Genomic DNA, 24,961 nt, shown 5'->3' with positions numbered 1-24,961 from the left:
GAAGTATATGGAAGCTTAAGATAATTCTACAAATACATGCACATATGCATATGAATGGTCATGACAAATGTGTACTTGGTTACATCTTTAAAACTTCTTAGATGAGGAGGCAATCATCGTATCAATCACAGATATCAAGGAATCACACTATCAAGTGAAAATTATGTTATTCTTGAAAGCACTCCTAACAGTATTACACAAACTGGAAATTCTTTGGGTTTTGAACATTAATGATTACTGTTCTAAAAGCAAGGACAATTACATGATGTGTTCTCTCAGTGAAAACTTTAACAGTCCATAACAACGGCCACCATAACATGTGGCAAATATCATGACAAGAACTGATGTAAGTAATAATGCCAAAATTATCTAGTATCTTAGGCAAGACTGCAGTCAAATGAAAGACACAACTAGAATTATAAACACATCTGGAATAAGGTTAAAATTTTACATTGTAGGGCTTATTACAGTTAAGCCTAGACAATAATACTGAACCATTTTTGATCATGTCTTCCTTGAAGCCTTTCTTAGAACAGAGCACACTGTATGAAGCAACTGCAGTTCTATCCTAACTTTCTACACAACTAAGAATAGTTTAGTGTTATTATAAACCTACAGAGAAACACAGCAACTATTTCAGTTAATTCTCCCATACATTGTTGAGGGTCATTACTTGCTCATCTTTAAAAATATTAAAGAACCATTCAAAATATCACCCTTTTCCATATTATGTAAACTGGCAGAGAATGTTTTCTTACAATCCTTTAGAAAAACCTGTATGTAAGAGCAATGAATAATCAGAACCATGTAAAAGCTTTGAAAGTTGAAGTCCTACATGTTCTACTAACCTGAAAAAATATGCCTAGTTAAAAAGCAACCATTAACACATTTGTGATTTAAAACTTAATGGGATGAGTACATTGCAACACTTCAGAACAGAAGACACTGCTTCAGTTCTGTAACTGTTTCTAAAGACGCATCATGCTGTCCACACCAATTCTGTGTTAAATATCTGTCCTGATGTTCAGAGAGATATTTATAGACATTGATGAAATCCCCCTGAACCTTTTCTTCTCTAAGCTGAACAGTCCCAAGTCTTTCAGCCTTTTTGTTCTCTCTTATTAGATGCACTAGTCCCTTAATCACCCTAGAGGCCCTTTGCTGGACTCTCTTCCTGTAGTTCCATGTCTCTCTTGTGCTGGGGAGCCCAAAACTGGACTTCTGGTGTGACCTCACCAGAGCTGAGTAGACTGGAAGGATCAGTTCCCTCAACATGCCAGCAACTCTCATCCTACAGCAGCTCAGGATATCGCTTTGCTTTCCTTATCATAGGTCTCACTGTAAATGTCTTGTTATACCTGGTGGGTCATTTTTAGCAAGAGTATGTATTGCCAAAAGTTCTGTTACCAATTCCACACAAAAAGTTGCAGAAATAACACTCAAAATACCTAACAGGCATGGCTGAACCACAGTCTGGTTGTCACCTGGTGACATTAAATCAATTAAATTTTCTTGTGCAGGTAAAGTAGCACTATATTCTCGGAACAACTGAATTTGCATTATTTAATCTCAGGTGAATTGTACAGATCCTAGAGGCAGAAGAAAGTCAACACTCTAGACACACAGAGCAGACTGAAGGCAACTGTCATACAGCAAGAAATAACAGACACTAAACAGAAGAAACAGCTTCCAGAGGCAGTTTTGAGCACTGAAAAGACAAAGACAGTGACAATGAAAGCATGACCTTAAAGTATTACATTTCCTTCCCAAAAAAGAATTCATATTTGCAATTGGCAAAATATCAAGGTATCTGAAGTGTCAGGGACAACAAATCAATAGTGCTCTTCACAGTTGCAATGTCTTATGTGCACATGCAAACTTAAACCTCACATAAAAGTAAGAAATGGAGTACTGACTACTTATGAAGCAAACAACTTTAGAAATGGATTTACATCCACATAAGCAAACACTATATTCCTTTCTTAGGAGCAGTGAAGAGTACAATACTTCATACACCACTTTCAATCTACTTCAAACTACTAAATTCAATAATTATCCTTAGTTTTCGACAGTAATGATTAACTAGAAGGAACTCCTATATTCAAGGACAGCTAAATTTCCAATATTTCTTTGTTAATTTGTATTGTATTCCTAAAACTTGGTGTCATATCCCAATTCCTTATAGGTTGGTTCCATTCCACACTTACCTGTATAGAATTCGCTTTCAGTCTTCTAAAAAGTGCAAACAGAAGTCTTGGCACTTTCCAAAATCCTGAATACTTCCTGTATTTTCTAACCCTCAATTTTGTGCAAAAGTTAACCAGCTTTATTTACCTATTTTACTTAAAAATAAGCAAAGGATAAACAAGATGGAATACTGTTATTGACAAATCAGATACTTCTGTGACTTTCATCTGTGCAGAGTTTTGCATCATCATCATAGGCCAGGCTTTGTTCTACCTTTATTCCTAAGCAATTGGCACTGCTTATGCTGTACAGCCACAGAAATAACCCTAAGAGATGACAATCCTCATCTCTCTGAAGAAAAAAATTCCATATCTGCTTTTCCCCTTTTTCTGTAAGCAAAGCAGTTCACCAACTTGGGTGTTAGGTGTTTTGGTTTTTTTTTTTTATTTTGCTATTATAACAGAGAGCCAGTCTCAGAGAAATACAGTTCCAGGTTGTAGTTGTAAGGCAGGCAAAGTCCTTTTGCTACAAAATAAGAACCTGACCACATTACGGAGCATGTGGTGAAAGTGGCAAATCAGTTTGTGTTGACTATACCAAGTGAAATGGAGAAGTCAAATGATCAGCTTTAATGATCAGAAGAAAGGTAGCAATGTAATAAAGAGTACTGCATTTAAATTACAAGATCTAATAGTAATCATACACAGTCCTAACTCAACTGAATTACTGCTTCATTCACTGTTTTCATCACAGCCTTGCAATGTTTTCATACTCTTAAGAATTAACATTCAAAGCTGAGGTAAAAAAAAAGTGCAATTTTTTTTTCCCTAACAAATTTAGGATGATATATAAATCTACAAGAGTACTATCTTAATAAAACAGGTTTGGAAAATACAGCCACAAGAATTCAAATCTCACAGTTTAAATTCAAACTTTACATAAACTTATTTATATCAAACTTCATTATCATAAGACAATTCAAAGAAAAGACAACTAATGAAGAGTTTTATACAAAACCAATTTGCTAAAAAAGTAACTACCAATTTGCAATTAGGGAGTGCATATGACATTTGGTAAGATTAAGGCATTTGCAAATTAGGAACAGACAATTTTTTTTCACCAGAAGTGTTCATTATTTCATTGCAAGTCAAAATGTACTTTGACTTAAAAATCTATAAAAGCGTTTACACAAATTGATTTAGTAACTACTAGGATTCTACTTGTTTTTTTACACACCTAGGTTCTTCTGAGATTTAAGAGTATGCTATGTATGGTAAGATAAAAAAGGATTTAAAAAAAAAATACTACTCAGCTTTTCCCAATGTGCAGAATACAGTATACCCCTAAACTGCTTTAAAGTAGTTACAATATAATTCAGAACCTCAACAGACTATTTTTCACACAAGTAAAACTACTTTATTCATTGTATACAAGCTCCACCTACACTGGACTCCGAAGGCTCACTGCAGCTCCTGTTGACAAGCCCGAGCTAGCTTAAAACTATCCAGCTTGGTAACATGGCTCAGAGAAGTGACCCAAATCGAGGTTTTACAGTCCCATCTCTTCTGCATCTCCCTCCCCGAGCACTGTGCAACTTGTACTATAGCTTTGAACTAGGCAGATTGACAGTTTTACAGACAACTTGAGCATATTTATGGAAACTTTAGTCACATTGCTGACACCAAATACAGTTTATAACCTCAGAATTTTTCTTTTAAACTCTGACGGCTCCAGTTCCCATCCTGTACCAAGATAGTTAAAGGCACAAGACTGATCTTCCACACAGGTTCCTTAAGTCTCTTAAGAGATCAGCATGGGCATTCCTTAACCTAGAACATGTAAAAAAAGTCATCTTTAACAGAGCTGGTTTGAGCTAGCCATTTCACTGTGCACTTAGATGGATAAGAAAAGCTTATGCAATTCTGGAACCTCAACTGTGGTCACAGTGACCTTCAACTGAAGGTGACAACTAGTCAAATTGCTATTACTTTCAACACAGAACAAAACAATCTAGTTCAGAAAACAAGAATTTACAGATCATGCAATATCTGATAGACGGGTTTCTGGTTTTTTTTCCCCCCAATTATGAGGCACTAGGAAAATAGATTTACCTAACAAAGCTTTTAAACTTTCTCATTCATAGAGCTTTGAAGTAATTTAAAACTGGTGAAAGTGTGTTACTGTTTCTTTAGTGCTGAACCATCAGTTATTAGAATAAATCATTCTGTGTACTCAACTGATGATGAACCAGAATCCATTTGTTTCTCTTCAGCACAGAAATTCATCTGAGCCCAGCTGTTACACAAAATCAATCACCATTTCACGCAATTCTCCTATTTGCCCAAACTTCCTCCTTGTAAAAGGAAATTTTTAATAAATAAATTGATCTATTTTCAGCAAGTCCTTTATAAAAAAATAATTTTGAATAAATAAGAAAAAAGTCAAATAAGGTATTGCACACAGGTCTGTTCAAGAACATTTTACGCTAGACAACAAAAAGCTGAAACTTGCTGTGTTGTGTTGCCCTCTTCAGGCTGACAGGTCAACTAGATTTTCTAGTTCTTTTGCTTGAATAGTCATTACATTTCAACTTCTTTCATAAAAGTTTTCAGATTTGAAGTTTCAAGTAGCAGCTAACTTCACCTGTATTCCACCAGTGCTTGAAATATTTTTGGTCTAATATCCTATAAACTATACTTTTTGCCTCTATGTTTCCCTAACTTCAATACTAATCCTGAGAATTATCAAAATATTAGCTAGAGTTTGACAAGATGACTAAAAATCCAACTTCAGCAGTGGTAAGCAAGAGGCTTAAAGAGCTCAGTTGACTCCGCTTACCAAAGAAAACTGAAGCTCCTGAAATTACTCTGTAAGTGAACTTGGGAGGTCAGAAAGTCAGGTGACTTTAAACTCGTGTAAGTCAAAACAGAATCTAGAAATTCAAGTGAGACAAATTCAGACTTGAAATGCAATGGAGACTTTTAACAAAAGAAAAATTTAACAACCTACTAACATAAAAGGGGAGATTCATTATTACTTGAAAACTTTATAGGTGGACCCAATATCTTTCCAATGCACTCTGTTTTGATCAGTTTTTGAATAGTTGTCATAACATGGGCCAAACTGTGCTGCTGATTTGCATACTTCTAATGGGTTTTGCAATTGATTACCTGAGCTCTGCCAATTAATGTGGGAATATGAATGAAACAACCTTCAATTGCTTGGAAATGGCCGTGCTTGAGATTCTGATTCATTTATTGAGACAGATATTAACAATGTCTTAAAATATTTCATTTCCCACTCCCACTTTGCTCTTTTTACAGGTGATTTTTAGGTATTTTTAGGTAATAGTAAACAATTAAGTCTGTTTAGACATCTCCATATTGCAGCTTTGACACAAAGAGCAAAGTGTTACATTCAACTGATATATAAGTATGGAGAATTTCACTCATGTTACTCAGGAAGACAAACATCATAAGAATTTGTGACTGTACAACTTAATCATAACATCTTAAGGGACTCGGGATAGGAAAAACTGTTGAAAATTCAGGCCTACTATGTAAGGCAATAAAATCAAGAAACTACTCAAAATCCTCCAAAAATAGAGGCAAAGGAAATGCTCATTCCAGTACCATGGCATTTCCCAGTACCCAAATAAAGGAACAAGCGAAAAACCAATCCCAGATCATCCCCCTTTGGGCTGGCAAACATACAACAGCCAACCTGCCCCAGGCCAATTGCAACTCTAGAAATCTGAACTCAGAACTTGTCATGAAGAGTTTTCACGCATTTTCTTGCACATACTTTTGTCATTTTATTCCCAATAATGAAACGTTATATACAACTTTAAATCTGATATACTCGTAGGGCAGACTCCAGAGGAAAGGTGGAAGATTGACAGGGAGAGGGTGAGCATGACATGGGCAGAGAGCAAGACACCAAAACTGGGGGATGAGTGCAAACTAAGTGTACAATAACTGAGACTCAGGGTGCTTTCATCTGCACCGTAGGACAGCAGGCAGGTTCATCAGAGCAGTCACTATCAGCACGTAGAGACTCCTTTCCAGTGCCTGACTAATATGCCCTATCACAGTGCCCGGAGACAAAGACTGATGAAAGCTTCCTGCCATCTATCAGTCATATAGTTTGTTCAATTAGACTGCACAACATCAGCTGGTCTTAAAAGTCTACAAGTCAAAATAGTTCTAGTACTGGACAGGAAAAACAACACTTAAATTCAAAATATACTCAAAACATTACTATTATTTTCTCTCTTGCTATTAAAGAACAAGTGCAAAATGCAGTTTATTCAACAGTACTATCAGACAAAAAGGCAAAAAAGATTTTGTGCACCTGTCAAGTGAAAACAAAGCAGCTTACACCTCTGAAGGGATGAAGTGGGGAACTTTTTTTTTTTACACAAAGTAAGTGTCACAAAAATATAATCACTATTTTTAAACTGTCTCTGGTAGAAGAAGTTTCCACTTACGCCAAAGTTTCTTCTGGTGCAAGTTCCATATTACACAGTTAACAGAATTTGACAGCTGGCAATACAATCTCCAAGATATCTAAGTTAACTTAAAATTGCAAACTACTTGATCCTTAGTGATACTCAGCCTTTTTCTTCACCATCTACAGTAGATACCAGGATTCTGGTCCACTCTAAGCTGCTATACTTAGAACAGGTGCTGGACAAGGGTTTTTAAAATTACCTGTGGTTAGTTTAGTTTTGACTTACCCAAGTACAATGCTCGTATTTTTGCCATCTCTTTCTCCCACACACTCCATCAGATTTGGTCACCACAGGAGGTATGATTCATATTACTCTTTAGAAATGTATTTTAATAGACAAGCTTTACAATTGAAAGAGCTTTTGAGTTTTTAAAATAATCAATCCACTGAAAAACACACTGAATGCATTTTTTTCTGCAGCAACTTTGCTGTCACATTTAACTGCTACTAAGACTAATTTTCCTAGTTGATGTCATAATTTAATACATTTCTTTGGAGGAAAACAAGTTCATCCATCTCATGCTGACAAAAAACAATCTAGACAGCTCCCTTCACAGAATTTTCTCCTGATAATTTGGAGTAATGGGAGGTATGGAGACTAAGAGGAGGAAGTCTCCCTACTGAAGGCAATGCCTAGTCATTTCCTGCCATCCACCTGTATATTCTTAAGTATCTACAAGAATACCATGTGACAACACACAGGGAATAAACATCCACTGCAATACAAACCCAGGATAAATCAGGTATTTATGTAGGGATATAAAAAACAACTGATTTGAATGCAAGGCTGACTTCTACCAGCACTATTGGAAATTAAATGCATTCGGGGTAGGGGTTAAATACATCTTAAGAACATTTTAGAATCAGTTACTTCTACATATGAAAGTCTGTCACTAAGTACTGTAAAATTCCATTAAAACTATAGGAATTAACTCCCTGTTTGGAATTAAATTATAATCTCACCCTTTCTAAGACTTTTTGAAAATTCCTTTAAATACATAAAGCAGTAATCAGTACACAAACCAACAAACCAAACAAAAAAAGCTAGAAACACCTGCATCCACTTTTTTAAAAAGAGGAACATGACTAAAAATATTTACAAATACTAAGAGCAGCATTACTGAAAATAATATAAACCAACCTTCCCAAAAACTGTCTCAGCATCATTTTTATTTGTCTTTGGTGTTCTATTCTTAGATATTTTGGGTTTGAACTACAGCAACTAAGAGTTTCCAGTCGAAAAGATAATGAGAATCAAGACAAGTATTACTGGTTAAAGGGACAGATTTTACCAAATTGTATTTTTTTTTTTTAAAGCTTTACTAGCATGAAATCATTTGATATCAATGAAAGCCTCCCTCATGCCTTAAAGGTCTGCAACCCATTGACAGCAAAACCTCCATTTTGCAAACCCATTTATGTGATTTCTATGAAAAGACATACAAAACCCCCACACCTATCAGAGAACAAGCAAACAACTTAGTCACCAGCCAAACAAAATGCCGTACTACTTTTCTTGATACATACTTTTTGATACTTATACAAACCTTGCCATCTGCTATGATCTCTGACAAAATAACTGACTTCCGTTCTCAATCTAAAGTTTCATTATGACAGTAAATGTCTTACAAGTAACGTTAAAAGTTACTTCTATCCCACTGCAAGACTGTATAGATATCTATGGTCATTATAACCTGTTATAAAGTAGTATCAGACTATTCAGTACCCTGAATAAAGGACCTTCTTTTGATAGCTACAGGTGTAAAACCTAAGGAGAAATAGATTAAAACATTCCAACAGAGCACAACTGTTTACTTTAGAGAGGTTACATGAGTTCTGTATAAGCTTTTAACCACACATAATTCTGAACTTCAGTGTGACCTTAATGTTACAAAAACTAAGAGGATGGAAAAAAATTGTAAGGATTCCAAGGAACATCGCTAAATAAACTGCTGAGAAAAATTGGGTGCTGGTGTATTAAAACAGAAAAAAAACAACATTCGAAGCTATGGATTGGATTGTAAGGTATACAATCAGAAGACAAAGGTAAGAACTAGATGCCAGACCTATGCCATTACTTTCACCTTAAAATGCCAACAAGAAAAGAGGCCTGTATAGTGGTTGAGGGAAAAGTGTTGCTCCTGAAGTGTTTGACTGTGACCTTTCAGATGGCATTTTGCATCTAAAGCAGTCTTCACAGTTAGCAGTTATTTTTAATAACAGAATTAGATTTTTTGGGTATTTTATTTTTTTTCTAAAACAGACAAACATCATCTATACCAGCCTTAGCACATTCTCAAATATTACACATGACAACATGATGAATGGTTATTACCTATTACAATAAACATAGTCTATTTTGTTTGTTAATTCATGCAACATAAGGGTCCAGCAAATATGAGCATACAAAGTTTTACCATAATGTTAGAAAAGAGAACACGTAATTCTACAAACAAATTATGATATATGACACCTCAGTGGAAGCATTTTGAAAAAGTGTCTTTATTTCATTGTCTCCTACCTGATAAATTCTAAAGGGGATGTATCGAAATCCATTATCTTCTGGAGGATACTCCATGAGTTTTCGATTTATTGCCCAAAACTGCTCAAATTTATCTGTGAAAGTAAAATTAGACTTTGTTAATATTAGTAACATATATTCTTTTTCAGCTAAAAAAGGTAAATGACACATGATTGGAACAACATGAAAACTTTTCTTACAGAAGTTTGACCTATCTTTGAATTTATTTTCCCCACATTTCTCTTCCCTATTTTGCCTGACGCCAAAGGTAGGTCATCTGCATTCTCCTATGAAAACAGTGATGTGGCAACTTATCAAACTGAAAGAGAGAGCAACCTGAATTCATATCTTATCTCCCACTGTTAAGGAAATATTGGGCCATAAATTATGGATTTCATTACCTCAATTAACAGTGCCTGTTTCTCCACTTCCTGCTGCTACTGGTCTACACTCTCTCACAATTTGCTAAAAATATCTAATTGTTCTTAACTACAGATAAACAATAGGTGTAAAGTATAGAGAAACCAAAGCAAGAGAAAAACTTTTTGAGGCATTTACATTTGGATATGTAAATCTTAAAATAATCTGCAACAATGTATGATATAATCAGAAAATATACTGCCAGATTCATGACACAACCCAAAAGTAAAAATTTATGCTTGAAACACAATTTTGTCATTATCCAAGTAACTAGTTTTAGTAAAATAGCCTGAGGCAGCACACCATTTCATCCTGTTCAGATATTACAAGAACTGAATAGTTTATTATGTTTCAAATGTATTGAGAACAGCATAGGTCTAAGAGTAATAAAGGCTTTTATACATGCAAATCAATTATTCAAATCAAGCAAACAACTAATATCAGAAACGATAGAAAGGAACACAAAGAGCTAAGATGAATAGAGCTGTTGCTAGTCTTAGTGGAGAAGACAGCTTTATAAATCGGGAAAAGCAAAAGATCAATTTCCTTATAGGTCCTAACTCTCCAAGACACCAAAGTGTGTGTTTCTTCAGAAGAAACACAGAGTCTCCAATTTTCCCTCTTTGCCACAAGTCTCAAGAAGCTGGGCCATATACCCACAAGAGAATTCAGCCCCCCTGAAGCAAGGTGAAATTCAGAAATCTATTCACTGGACAAAGGTTCTGCCTGCTTCCGAAACTGCTGATAAAAATTGAAGCAACTGGACAAAACAAAAGGAGTTTGAGATTTGCTTCACTCCAGCATACTGCACAGATGCCTGTCGGTGTACTAAAAGGCATAGTTTAATATATATTGCAGGGTTTAACACATTGCTTTTCCTGACCGAATGTAACACAAGGCAAGAATTTCCAAGAAACTGTAAACAAACTCCTGCCAGGTGTTCTGTAGGAGCATTTCCCAATACTTATCTCAGAAAGTACTTCCACACCCTTGTTTCCTCATTAGCAGCAAGTGCCTCTTGACAGGCACTTACCTGAGCTGCAGTCAGCACCACCATGCAGACACTTGCCCTAGATGACAAGCTGCCTGGACACAGGGTGTTACCCCATAGCTCACTGGGCTGGGAAGTTTAGGAAGTGGCAGTGACAGTGACAACCCTGGAGCAGAATGTACTCAAGCAATCCTGCATTTGGGAACCCCAGCCTACACAGTCAGAGGTTTAGCCTTACAATGTCTGGCACAAAGAACGACTGCCTCCTCCTCAGGAACTCTGTCAGTGGGAAAGTGAAGATTTAGCATAATTCCTTCATCCTTGGAGACAGCACTGAGAACAGCTTACAGTTTTCACTATAAATGTATGGATAGGCATCCTACAATAGGCATCAATCGATTTATACTTCAATTACTACTTCTGACTATAACTCAGTTGATAAAACTGTTATCGTGATACACAAAACAAAACAACTGAGACCTACTTAAGCTAGTGAGTTTCAGCAGACCTAAATAAGGAATCTACATATTTGGATATATCCTACTTTAAAAAAATAAAACAAACATTAACTACATTTACTTGTTTAACACTCATATATATTACAGTAATTAGGAAAGTTGGGTGAACAGCTTACTGTCCTCAAAATTCAACAGAGATAAGCGACACATCTTATAGATCAGAACAACTAGAAATTCTGAATAAATAACAGACTTATAAGACAAAGTATATTGACCCTTGTGGCATATACGGCAAACAAGTGAGCCTCTGAAAGACAAAAAACGTTAAACAATGGTAACGTGCAGTTAACTCACTTCTGTTCCTCATTCCAGCTTCCTTACCTCCCAGAAAGCATGCAGGTAATTTTATTTAAGGTAGGTAAATTTACAAAGTTGTATTTCTCAGATTATTCTCGAACACTCAGACAATGTTTAAGACAATGTATTGTTTAAATTTCTAATAGTTTCTGTAGTTTCCAAATATAACAGCAATAAATCTGCCCTAACACAAACACATAAAATCCCCCCAGCCCCCCTTGAAAATATAAGTGAAAGGACTCATCATTCTCCAATTTTCATTTCACAGTACCCCCTGTTTATGCAAAACAGACTTCAGGAAGCTATTAATGCTATGATGAGCTACAAGAACTAATCAGTTCATTGGCTAGAAATGACAAAGACAGAACACGCTGGCCGGAACTTTGACAATCAAAACAAAACTGAGTTTTCATCAAGCCAGTAAACAAGAAAGAGTTCTCAAACGATCAGCAAAAGCATTTTACACACTTGCCTCCCTCCCTCCTGCTCGCTCCTGAAAAGCTTATGCAGTCTGCATGATATTTAAACTACCATAACAGTCAAAACCAATTACTTTTTGTTTTCCACGATCCATCTGTTTTTAAGAAAGTGTTTGATTGAAGCATTAGTGAGTTTCTATATTAGCAAAAAACAGTACTTGCAAAAGACAGATGTTCATATCTGAATAACAATATTTTGTGACTGGGCTTCGCAAACGAAGATTTGGGAAGGGCTCTACCCACGTTTGTTGCAAGCGCATTGGTGGCTAAAAAGGCCAATACAAGATAGGCATGTCTGGTTGCAAAAGGCACTGCAGAAAGACTCCTTAGATGGTGTATTCTGCAAGGCACGATTCTTTCTGCGTTGTCTTTTCTCCTCGAGAGTGATCCTGCGTGCGTTCTCAAAGGAGACAGCTGCGTTATAGATGGTGTGTCTCCAGACCTCCCGACTGGAGGCCAGAGTAGACCAGTTATGTTGATCAATATGGCCAAGGCTGAGATGTTGTTTCAGGGAGTCCTTGTATCTTCTCTTCGGGGCTCCTCTCATGCGGCAGCCAGTGGCAAGTTCACCATAAAGCAAGATCTTAGGGAGGCGGTGGTCCTTCATCCTTGAGACATGTCCTGCCCAACGCAGCTGTGTTCTCAGTAACATGGCCTCAATACTTGTGACTGCTGCTTGTTCTAGAACAAACGTATCAGTCACATTATCTGACCAGTGGATGTTTAGGATTGTACAGACACAGTGCTAATGGAAGCATTCTAGGAGTCGCAGGTGGTGGCGGTAGATGATCCATGATTCAGATCCATATAAGAGAGTAGACAGCACAATGGCTCTGTAAACACTGATCTTGGTACTTTTCTTCAAGTGTTTATTTCGCCACATCCTTTTATGGAGTTTTCCGAAAGCACTATATGCCTTTGCTAACCTGTTGTCTATCTCTCCGTCAATCTTACCATCCGAGGAGATGAGGCTACCTAGGTAATTAAACTGCTGGACTGATTTGAGCTCTGATTGGCCAATGGTGATATGGGGATGATGGAAGACTTCCTGAGGTGCAGGTTGATAGAGAACTTCTGTCTTCTTTAAGCTGACTTCCAGCCCAAAGAGCTCAGCAGCCTCTGCAAAGCAGGATGTTAAACGCTGCAGAGCTGCTTCTGTGTGAGCGACGAGGGCGGCATCAACAGCATAAAGCAGCTCCCGGACAAAATGGTTTAAAGTCTTAGCGTGGGCCTTCAGTCGCCTTAGGTTGAAAAGGCTTCCATCAGTACGGTATCGAATGTAGATACCGTCCTGATCATTGAGGTCTGCCATGGCCCTTTGGAGCATCATGCTGAAAGACTGTGAATAGGGTTGGTGCAAGAACGCAGCCTTGTTTCACACCATTGGTGTCATGGTTTGAGATAGCCCCAAAATCCAATCCCCTAGCTCCATTCCCCCCTCCCACATCTCAACCTAATGTGAGATGGGTTTTTTCCAGACAAAACACACCAGACTCAAAGTGGGGGAAAGGGAATATATTACAATGACTGTACAAATAAATACCATATCACATTATACACATGATCACAAACTATCTCTACCATGACATATGTATTTACAATGATCAGATCTCTTCTCCCCTCCAAATAAAAGTCCAGGAGGGAAAGAAGGACAGATCCCTTCCAGTCTTTAAGCAGCAGCATCTTCTGAGGCAGCAGTCTGTCTGTCTTCTCCACATGCAGCAGCCGATAGCTGGCTTTCTGCCAGCATCCATGAGGGAGGTATTCAAGCCTCTCTCGGCCCCATCGCCTCCAACCGAGGGGTCTTCCGTGGGCTTCGTAACCCCAGACAAGGTCGTTTCACCACGTCATATCACGAAGACTCAGGGGGGTCTTCGTGACGGTCTGGTATCTCCAGGAGACTCAGTTCCTTGCAGGGCCTCTGTGCCCTGTCTCTCAGGCTGCCACCGTGGCAGCAGTGCAAGGGGGGGAGCCAAGGTCAACTCCCCCCGCATTCCTCTGGCCGTCCCGGTCCAGCTCCGGGACGCTCTGAGCTTCTCAGCTCCTCTCTCTCTCTGGTGCTGCATACTCCAAGGCTCCTCTAAAATAGGAATCCATCTACTCCTCCTTTCTCGGAGGTCTCAAAGGAGTTTTGGGGGGCTGGTACAGTCTTACCCCCAGAACTCTGTCTCTCAGGCTGCTGGCTCTCTTTCTCCCAGCTGTCTTCCAGGAGTCCTTTCTCTGGTGCTGCATGTTGCTTCTGCTGCTCCCCCGGTTCAGGTTCTTATCTCTGGCTCTCTGCCACCGTTTCTCTGGCCAGTGCCGGCTGCCGCTCTGCGCCCATGGAGAAAACATCTCCCGGCATAACTACAGGCACCTAGCCCAGCTTTATGCTGTTCCAGGTCCCTGCAGCCCCCGCTGGGGGCTGGGGGCCAAAGCCACCCTGTGGGGCTCAGAGCCCCTTCCTCGTGGCTCACAACATGGCCACTTCTCCTGCAACCAAAACTACAACTCATCTCTTCCGGTGAGCTTGTGATATGTTTACATTTCTGCAGGAGTGCCCATTGGGCAGAACTTCAAAACTTCCAGGGGTTTCCACCCCTTGGGGTCTACCACTTAATTTAGCCTCTGGGGGAAAACAAGATTCAAACCACGACAATTGGTAATTAGAAAGGGCTCAGAAAGTGCATCACCATATCTGACTTGTCCGTGCTGATCCTCATGGAGTGAGATGATCATTTTAAGGAACTTGGGGGGACATCCTAAACATTCCAAAATCTGCCATAGATCTTTTCTGCTCCCAGTATCGGAAGCCTTGGTGAGATCAACAAAGGTTACATAGAGAGCTTTATTCTGTTCCCTACACTTCTCTTGCAGTTGTCTGAGAACAAACACCATGTCTGTGGTACTCCTGTTGGCTCTGAAACCACATTGGCTTTCAGGTAGAATTTCTTCTGCTATAGCGGGTATTAGTCTGTTCAAAAGTATTCTTGCCAGGATTTTGCCGGCAATGGAGAGCAGAGTAATACCACGGTAATTTAAGCAGTCTGATTTAATTCCTTTCTTCTTATACAAAGTGATGATGACTGCATCACAAAGGTCTGATGGTAGTTCGCCTAGTTCCCAACAGCGCACCACAAACTCGTGAAATTTAGCATGGAGTGCAAGGCCCCCATGTTTCCAGACTTCAGGTGGAATTCCATCAACCCCAGCTGCCTTGCCAATTTTCACCTGCTGTACGGCCTTGAGGGTTTCTCCTAAAGTGGAAGCAGTATCCAATTCATACTTCACTGGTTGTTGTGTGATGGAATAGCTGAGTCTTGGACTACAACATTTAAAGTAACAACAATAAGATTCAAACAAAAGTGAAATTAGTGACAGTATAAAAGTTTCATATGACTCCACTAATATTTCTTAAACAAGAGGTGATGGTTGCTATATAACTTTGCCTAAAATGAAATATAAAAATTTTCTCTCTGTATTTTATGTCAAAGATGAGAAAGTTAATAATCAAATAACTGAGGAGAGATGCAGTTGAAAAATTTATCAACCAAGTAACTTATATTTATAAATACTCATTATTAGAAATGCAGGCACTGAATGCCCAAATGCCAGACAGACATTAGCTTTCATTAGTACAGAGATGCACAGAATCTGAGAGCTTTGAAAACAATATTTACATATTTAGAACAAGTATGAGTTGGCAAAACTACAATGTCTAATCCATGAAAATAGTGTCAGCACACAAATTCATTAAGCAACAAATTAAACCTCAAATATAAATTTACAAATACAGTATGCCACATTATGCATGTAGGGTTCAGAGACCTATCAGTGACATTACTCATGTCTTTAAAGTGCCCAGTAAAGCAGTTAAAAAAATTACTGTTACAGGAAAACATTTTGAGAATTGTTGTTTCCTCCATTAGGCAAGACTGGAGATCCTTTAGCAGTCACTGAAATTAATCCAAATTTATACCAGTTACATTAAAAAGTTCTTGGTAGTTCCATCATAGTTTAGTGTTAATAGAGAGTAACTGCTGAACCTTTTACTATTGAGCAGTGTTAACAAAGGATTAGTATAGGCTGAAAGCTGGGTCTCTTTTGCCCCTGAGTCTCCACCTGAAACATTCTTCAGAAAACCAGAAAAATTAATTTCACTCATGTTAGCCTCTTACAGTCATTTTCTGAAACTTGAGTGCTGTTGTGCTTCAAACAACTTGAAATTTCATGTGAATCTTGATATTAGACACATCTCTTTCACCCGCCTGACTCCACAACAGGATGGATCACTGAGAGGGTAAAGGGCACTGCTCAAGTGCTTGCCATCAACATATGCATTGCACTGCAGCATAGCTTTAAATCTGCATACACAATTATGTGTATGGACAGCATGGAAAATTACATCTACAAACAATTTGCAATGAGACACTCTGGTAACAGCATACAGACAGTTAAAATCGAGATCCTACTGCAATATTTTGGGCAAAAGAAATTCCCCCCACACACTTTAAATTTATCAACAAAAATACCTTAATAGTAAGGAATTACTTTGTTTCTATATTTGACAGAGATGCAACTGCTATCAGAGTACTCACTCTAGAATTGGATATACTTCAAGAAGGCTGTTGAGAGCATTTAAATAACAGAAAGAATTAATGTAAAAACAAGGTAAAGACTGCTTGAATTTAGAAAGGAAATTGTAATTAATGGCTTTTATATTCCAGTATCTTTTTAGAAAGCCAAAAAAGTGAACAAAATGGTGTAGCTCTCAGGATAGCACATATGCACAATTTTGTCTGGACTATTCAAGGTTTCTTCTTAAAACAATTTAGTGATATAAATTAAAAAAAAAAGCTGCTTGGAATTAAATTGTATCTCTAGTTCTATGCAAGCAATACCAATCTGCAGTTTGCATAAAAATGAGTCCAATCCTTAAGTTTAAAAATCACAATACTTGTCTGTTTTCAGTGGTTCACCACTGTCTAACAACCACTGAAGTACTTGGGAAGAACCAACCATAGCATTAACTAAGAGACCAAAGACTCTCTAACTGATGTATAAGAACCACAGAAAAACTTTAGTTTGGAAGTGCCTTTGGAGGTCAAGCTTTGGAATAATAGCTCCTCCCACTGCCCCAAAAGACCTGCTTCCACAAAGTTAAATGAGTTTGCTCAAGGCCTTGCCCAGTCAAGTTTTGACTGTTCTCATGGGCTTCCACTCAAGCACTTTCATTCCCCTGCCTGGCTCACCCCTGGCCCCCTTCCCCAGTGTCTCATCAGACTTCCTCCTGTTGCACCTTTTAACCATTTGTTCTTGGTAACTGCCTCCAATGCCAACAGAGACATGTCTGAGATGTGTCTGCCTTCATCTGCTCTACAAGTCTTTCTTTCAAGTAGTGGAAAGCAGCTATTAGATCTACCTTCAGCCTCTTCATCTTCAGTCTGAACAGGGCAGTTCCCTCCAGTCTCTAATAGAGCATATTCTCCAGCTCATAATAATCCTACCAGCACTCTGCTGAATTCTTCTCTGTTTGCCCACATTTCTTTTGTCCTGGGGTCTCAAAGAGGACATGACACTCCCAGGGCAGCTTTAGAAGTCCTGAGCCAAGGGCGGGGCACAAGCACTAGAGCAACTCTCTAGTTAATCTTCATTTATGCAACACCACACAACAGACTTTCCATTCAGCTTGTTGTTCACCATTACCCACTTCCACAAAGCCGCTTCCCAGTCAGTCCCTAGCCTGCCCCGACTAAGGGGATTTTTCCTGTCTCTGGTGCAGGACTTGTCTGTCAGCTCCAGGAGGCTCCAGCTGGCCTACTGCTCCAGCTCATCACAGTCCCTCTAAATGGCAGATCTGCTCTCCAGTCTACCAAGTGTTCCCACGAACATTTTCTTTCAGTCACTGACAAACTCACTAATGGTTTAACCCATCACACACATTATCCAATAAAGTGTGGAGTACAGAGAGCTACAGCTGCAAGTCAGGGATACAAAGTGTATTTCCTTAACATTAAAACAAGTATATTTTCTACCGACTCATGCTCTAACAAGCATTGCTTTTAACTGGTACAGCCAAAAAAGAATCTTCTCAAAATGCATCATAAATTCTACTTCCACATTGTTTCCAAGAAGACTTAGACTCTGCACGCATATGTAATTGTTCTAACTGGTGAGTATTTGTAACAAATTTTATAAAAAGTAAATTTTGTGTGGTATGCCTCAAGCATGAAGGAGCTTCGTTCATGAAAGATAAATATTTTAAACACTTTAAAGTAATTACTGTGCTATTCAGAAACACTACTTACAGCTGATTGCTATAATTTCTTAGCTATTTAAAGACCTGTCTCTAAATTACTAAGTCCACCTAAACTCACCATTCTTCTTCTTGTATGATAAAAACATGGATAATTAGAACTATCAAGGACTTCATGAAGACTCACATATGTATTTGACTCTTGCTGACTACTACAGTTCAGTGACAGTCTTTATAAGAACACAGTTTGAAATACTGACATGGCAGATTTTTTTTTTTTATTTTCCATTTTACACATTGGCACAGTTAAAACATTCTTGATATTAAACACTTAGGTTACTTGGGTATTTTGAAAAATCACGGTATGTAACACAAATCCACCACTGAAGATGAAACACAAGTTTACTAAACTTTTTAGACTATCTTCACACATGAGTAACTATCAGATATGCAGAGACAAGACCTTAGAACTGTTTTGACTTTATGTGGCAGAAGCTACAGAAATATGTGAAAATATTCTTCACATTGCAGATAGTAAAGTTACAAAATTCAACATGAATGTACATATCTGAGGTAGTCATAATCTTGCCTTGCAATTATGTAACAGTCATTATGGGAAATATCTGCACCACACCATGTGCCCATTAATCTCACATACACTCCAAATTCATGTTCAGCTGGCAGGAAAGCAGCAGCAGTGGCAAAATTTGAACGTAAAAAACAAATAGCTTTCTTTGACGCATCCATGCTAAATCAGACATGGATTCTCTGCAAAAGTAAATGTCATGATAACGACCTCAGGTATAGTAATAGTCAAGTACAGTGGTGTGGGCTTCAAGGTTGGCTACCTAAGTCTGCCACTCCCTTTTTAGTACTATTATCATGTAAATAAATCAAGTCAATTCAACTCTGCTTGCCTATATGCACTATAACTTCCAACAGCAGTGTCTACAACCAGAGAACAATTAGGACAAACTTCTTTATGTCTAGTTAGCTGTAAACTATAGTTTAAAAAAATATTAATTTATAAGCTGCACTATAAATTGAGTTACAGATGTAACCTGAGAAAAAAAGGGGGCATCCCCCTCCTAATCTATATGACTAGGTTTGAGATCAGTATATTTAATACATTTATGCTGTAATTTATCCAGTAGTTTTTATAGCAAAGTAGTGTTCTGAAGATAAAGAAATAAGAGCGCATTGCTTATGTTTTGCAGGTTAAAAGGACATTTTGAAAATTGTATGAGAAAGCACTCTTCAGATTATTTATCAGATCCAGAAATGCCTTTTCTCCCTGCTTTCTTCTAACATACACAAGGGACCTATATCTTAACAACATTCTTTTCACTTCCTACAGGTACATACAAACTAGAAGTTTTACTTTAAATACATTGTTTCCTTAACACCACCTCCCTTCATTTCTAGGTTACCAGTTTACCTGAAAAAGGTTTAGGGGGAAAAAAAAATCATCAAGATGAACTACTTCCTTTATTCAAATATGAAAATGCATATATCCTACAAAATCTAAGCTTTCTGTGTACTCAAAAAGCAGGTGATCTCAGTAAGTATTGTCACTCTAAAAAGAAAGCTCTGATGACAAATAAGTGTAATCCATTTTTGAAACACATAACCCACAGGTTGTGTAGGAATAAAGCAGCAGGGCTTGTTACAGACTTCCCTGAGTAAGTCAAAAGAAAAAGGACTTCTGACAATTTTACTCATCCTCCAGCTCTCTGCTCCAAGTCTAGACAGCCTTAATATTTTGATTTCTTCATCTCCTAATTATGCTCTCTTTATATACAAGAAAACAGAGCAGCATAACACCATATGACTTGCTAACCTACTTTACTTACCCTGTACTATGCTTTTTCTAAAATAAAGTTTTTCTTGACAGGAACCTTTATATTAATGTATCTGTCAAATTCAGGAGTGTACTAGCAGAAAGTAACTTAGAAGCATTTTAAATTGCAAAACAAAAGCCCCTCAATAACTAAAAAATGTCAATTTTAAAAGTAAAGTCTTTTTTTTACAGATATTTAACTTTGAATTTTAGTTAGACCTTACATATCTTTCAGAAAATGACTTATTTTGAGGCTAAGAGGAGGAAGGAAAACAGGAGGCAATAAAAAGAAACCTCCAAGTTTGCTCCCTCCGAGTGTAATGGTTTTCATTAGACGCAAGGACATCTAATGTAAGATGGTGGAAACACTAGAAAGCATCTAGCTCTGTCTACCTATGTCTAGGCAACCTGTTCATGTTAGAGACTTCAGTATAAAGGAGGATTGTGAATGCTGTGTTATCTTTTGCTTTCCTCCCTTCTCTGCCTTCATGCACTTCTCGTCCTCCTTTGACACCCACTGCTTCTCAATACCCTTGAAGAGAGCAGCCCTGCTCCGCCCTCGCTTGAGAGCAGAGACGAGAAAGCTGGGGGGAATGCAGGCTGACATCAATTCCCCACCTTTGCACTGCAACAAAGGGCAGCTATGCAAGTAGGCACCAAGCCAGCACAGCAGGGTAATAAGACAAAAATCAGTTTTGGGGGGATGGTAGTTCAGACTCTTGATACTGCACCCATACCGGTGGAGCACTGGCTTAGTCATTTGTGCAGAAAGGATAACAAGCCAGTAAACACTGATGAACTAACAGTCAAGTTTAGGTCACAATCCATTACCAGAAAAACCACCACAACCAACCAAACCCTAAACAAAATCCACTGCCATGGAAAAGAAAAAAACAAAAACATCCATGTGAAGGCCTGTTCTGACACAGTTGTTCATTCTGCAGGTCCAGCCTGCCCAAATCCAGCCCCTCTTCAGCACCAAATCAGCACCAGGCTGACTTTGGGCAGAGCTATCTGAATGTGTCTACATCACATCTCCTCAGTTCCACAACATCAGCAAACCGATGCTGTGTGTATGCCATAATATTTTAACTCCGGGAAAAGCAGGCACTGAGGCTAATTATAAGGTGATTTGATGCATTTTGAGAAATTTTTAACCACCAGTCCAAGAAGGCAATGATCTTTTTTAAAAACCTCTTTTAATCAATACAACCATTTTCAAAGCTCAAAAGAATTGTTTAATCTTTCTTCACAGTTAACCAAACCTCCACAGATGGAACACAGAAAGAAATTCTCATTTTGGTAGCAATACAGGAAGAAGAAAAAAAGATGGCTTTGTGATTTAAAAACTAATAGCTTGTTCATTCATTCTTCTGATAAACTGAGGATTTTCTAAGCATATAGTGCTTAAATTAATTTTCAAATGATCAGTTGAGATTGTTCAGCTACCAAAGTATGCTTATCACGAGTTAAAGAACAGCAAGTTCAAACTTGAGTGAGCCATGTGTACATAGCACTAGAGATGCTGATATTGTAAGACACTTCCTTTTTCTCAGTTCAAACATTTCTAAACAGGAACGTGATAATCCAGAAGAAAGACGATTTCTGCCTCTCAAAAACCCAAGAATAGTTTAGATAAAATTTAGAACTAAAATCAAGACAAGAAAGAGATTTCATGCATTAAAAGATAAAATACTCTACATTCTGAATGCTTGCAGGACTTTTCTTCTTTAGCAAGAACAATTCAATATGGCCACTTAACTTTTGGTAAGCCCTACAGCATGAATGAGCATTACATTCTTTTTCCATAGTATTTTCAGTAATGACTCCATTATATTTTATAATATATAAAAGAAGACTTAAAGTTGTTATGAATTTTTACTATTTCCCCCACTCATGTATCAGAAATACCAAGTCTAGTCTTCACTGGTTATAAAGGATGCCTGTGAAAATTTCAGACTATGGTTGCTTATGTCGCTCCACAACTGATAAAAAGCAGATGTGTTCAATCTAAATTCCCTCATTTATCAGAACCATTATATACTGAAGTTACAGATACTAATTCTTTGAACCGTGCAAAATAATGCAGTTCTCCCCCTAAAAACAGTGGAGATTTCAGTTGTTTGATCCTGAGTCATCAGTAGACCCACAGAGTCTTACTGTTTCAAAGTTGAAAGCCTTTATTTTTCCATTCAAAAGGCAAGAAGAAAAGAAAACACTCACTTGAAAATCCTCTTTATCCATGATAAAAATGGCCATAACTCTATTAAAGAAAAAACAGCAGAAACATTTCCCATGAATTCTGACCAAAGAATTTTAACAATCCTTACACAGGAACAAAGGTCAGTGCAGATATATAGTCTGCTTTTATCACTTCCCTACCACAGTCACACATCCATGACACTGGTCAAAATGTACCTGTCCAAAAGAATTGTCGCAGTGAAGAAATATCAGGTTTATGGACAAAAATAGGCTAACTGAAGTCTGAAGAACAAGAAAAAACACAGCACAAGATAGAAGAGATGTTTACTTTTCTAATTTGGTAGCAGATAACACAAAACCAGAAATGGTAGCAGGAGGGATGTAAAGGTTGTTATGAATAACTACCAGCTGTTACCAGCACAAGATTTTCCCACAAATTCACTACTACAGCTCTTCCCTTAAAAGCCATCTAGAGGCAACTGTTAAGTTTCACATGCTACCTGTTCAAGTACTTGCTTCTCAGCAGAAACATTTATACCAAATTATACATTAATTGATAGTTACACTTCTCCAAATAAACAAAATTGGATTTTTTTCCCCAAAAATGTAAGTTCAACATGCTGTAAGTATTGCTATCACTTGTTAAACAAATAACAGTTCCTATATTTAAGAACTGAAGAAAATTGTTTGAAGTTTCACAGAAAAAACAACCTGCAGATGTAACTTTACTTACAAAGCAGGTATCACAAATGCTACTTTCTTTTCTTTTTTGTGGTCATTCATTCTGTTTCACAAAGGAGTTTAAAATTATAACATCTCAAACAAAAGCCTATAAGAACATATTGAAAGATACAACATACTTAAAAAGAGTTTTCTTGGTTTCACAAGCTTTTCTTGTTTCTCTTTTATGAAGAGTTGAGAAATTAAAATTAGCATTTGAAAGTATTCAAAACATTGCTTAAACTTCTCATTTACGTGTCAGATTCCACAGGTGCAATTTCTTACTAAGTACAGTGAAACTTTCTTGAAATTAACCTTGCTAGGCAATCTCTGTTCCTAACGTGATAGAGCAAAACAGAAAAATTCTGGTTTCCCTACAACTGAAGATATTCTTAGACAAATAATCAACTAAAAGATATAGCCTAAGATGACCGTGGAAAAAACCATGCTGTGTATCTGTCATTTTACCTTACATATTGAGAGTATCAAGGTTCTATAACTTCTGGTTAAGAAAAGAATCTTAACTTGTACTGTTTCATCACGTCAGTCATTATTATACTCATATATTCTAAGCATTTAGTATTTTGTATCAGAACACAGAATAAACACCTTCATGTTTACAGTAAAATGTTATCATTAAATAAATTTACTAGTGATAACAAATGACAGCTTCAGGGGATGAGAAAAATGCAATGAAAGTGGCATTAGCACCCATTCTACAGAGCAGTTTCTGAAATACTTACAAAAGCTTTTCAATTTAAAGGACTCTAAGAATCATGACAAGGGAAGACACTACAAACAAAAGAAGTTTTATTTTGCACTGCAATACAGATTCATGCCATCTGTGCAAAATAAGAACACTTTTATAAAATCCTCTAGGAGACAACCTCTTCTTTATGGTCCAAGATCGCTAATACTGAGCACTTAACACACCACGTGTCTCCCAAAAAGTATGTTAAACAACATTTATCTATTTTGATTTTTTCCTAATTCTGGTTTGTTAAAACAGTCACAACCAATCTAGTTCCTCGAATAACTCAAGCCACATTTGAATTATCACCAAAATTACGACTTCAGTTAAAAAAAAAACAACAAACAAACCAACCAAAAACCCACCAAAACTATCAATGCTTTCCATGACATTAGACAAAAATTCTGCAGAACAATGACATTTTATATCCCCCAGCACAACTCCGATTTGAAAAAAATATTTATTAGCTTGCTAGACTTAAATATAATTAATACTTGATGTGTTGTATTTACCATTCTGTAACCCCATCCACAGTTGCTTATGATCCTTTTTTTGCATCTCATTGATGACTTGACTTTTGTGCTTTAAAGCATCTGCTTCTTTTATACAAGCCATAAAATGAGCTTCAATCACATCCTTAGAATGGCAGTGTAGAAGATCCTTTTCTGGAAAATTCTACAAAGAGAAATGATAGATCAAGAGAAATAACTGCATCACATACCTTGGATGATGAAGAATAAGTGATAATTTAAAACAGGCATATATTTATGCAAAAGAAGCATACTGGAATCTTCTACTTTATGGAAGAATGTAACAACCATCCACTGCTGAAAAGAAACAGTTTGCAGTGAAAATGTTTCAGGAAAAATAAAAGCTGAACAATTTTCTGTAAAAACAGAATTTTAACATGTTTTCAAGCAGATGTTCAATTCTCAGGCAACAAACAGGAGAAAATGGGGGGAAGTAAATGACAAGCATCTAATTCATACTGACTCTCAGTGGTAGTTTATCACCCCTTTCTATGTAGGCCCTTGAAAAATGTTTCCTCCAAGTAGTATCATCCACATATATGAACTACAGCATATCTCCACTTACATTTTTCCTGAGAGATACTGGAAATCCTTGTCAGCTCCAACTTTACCTAATCCATGTGACTATTGCTAGCTCTTGTGACTTGATCCTATACTCCTTTTATTTAGTTAGCGCTGGTACACTGCATTCAGCATCACAAATGCACAGCTACCACTCCTCATGTAACTCTTATCCCCTCAGTAAATGACAACTACCT

At 37.5% G+C, this 24,961-nt stretch overlaps 1 protein-coding gene across 5 annotated transcripts in view; it reads right to left on the bottom strand.

The window, feature by feature from the left end:
• The window catches only part of ATG5 (autophagy related 5), a 74,783-nt gene that overhangs the window by 32,301 nt on the left and 17,521 nt on the right, over positions 1-24,961 (bottom strand). For all 5 annotated transcript variants that reach the window (XM_051792426.1, XM_051792424.1, XM_051792422.1 and 2 more), the window contains exons 5-6: positions 24,186-24,348; positions 9,221-9,315 (exon numbers count right to left, since the gene is read on the bottom strand). In XM_051792426.1, coding sequence (XP_051648386.1) covers positions 9,221-9,315; positions 24,186-24,348 — 258 coding nt within the window. The remainder of the gene's footprint in view (positions 1-9,220; positions 9,316-24,185; positions 24,349-24,961) is intronic.

This window comes from Manacus candei, unplaced genomic scaffold (assembly GCF_025592945.1).
Source record: "Manacus candei isolate 608988 ecotype Guabito, Panama unplaced genomic scaffold, ASM2559294v1 h1tg000034l, whole genome shotgun sequence".
Lineage (NCBI taxonomy): Eukaryota > Metazoa > Chordata > Aves > Passeriformes > Pipridae > Manacus > Manacus candei.
Note: the sequence above shows the minus strand (reverse complement) of the source record. Positions and strands in the feature narration are given on the sequence as shown.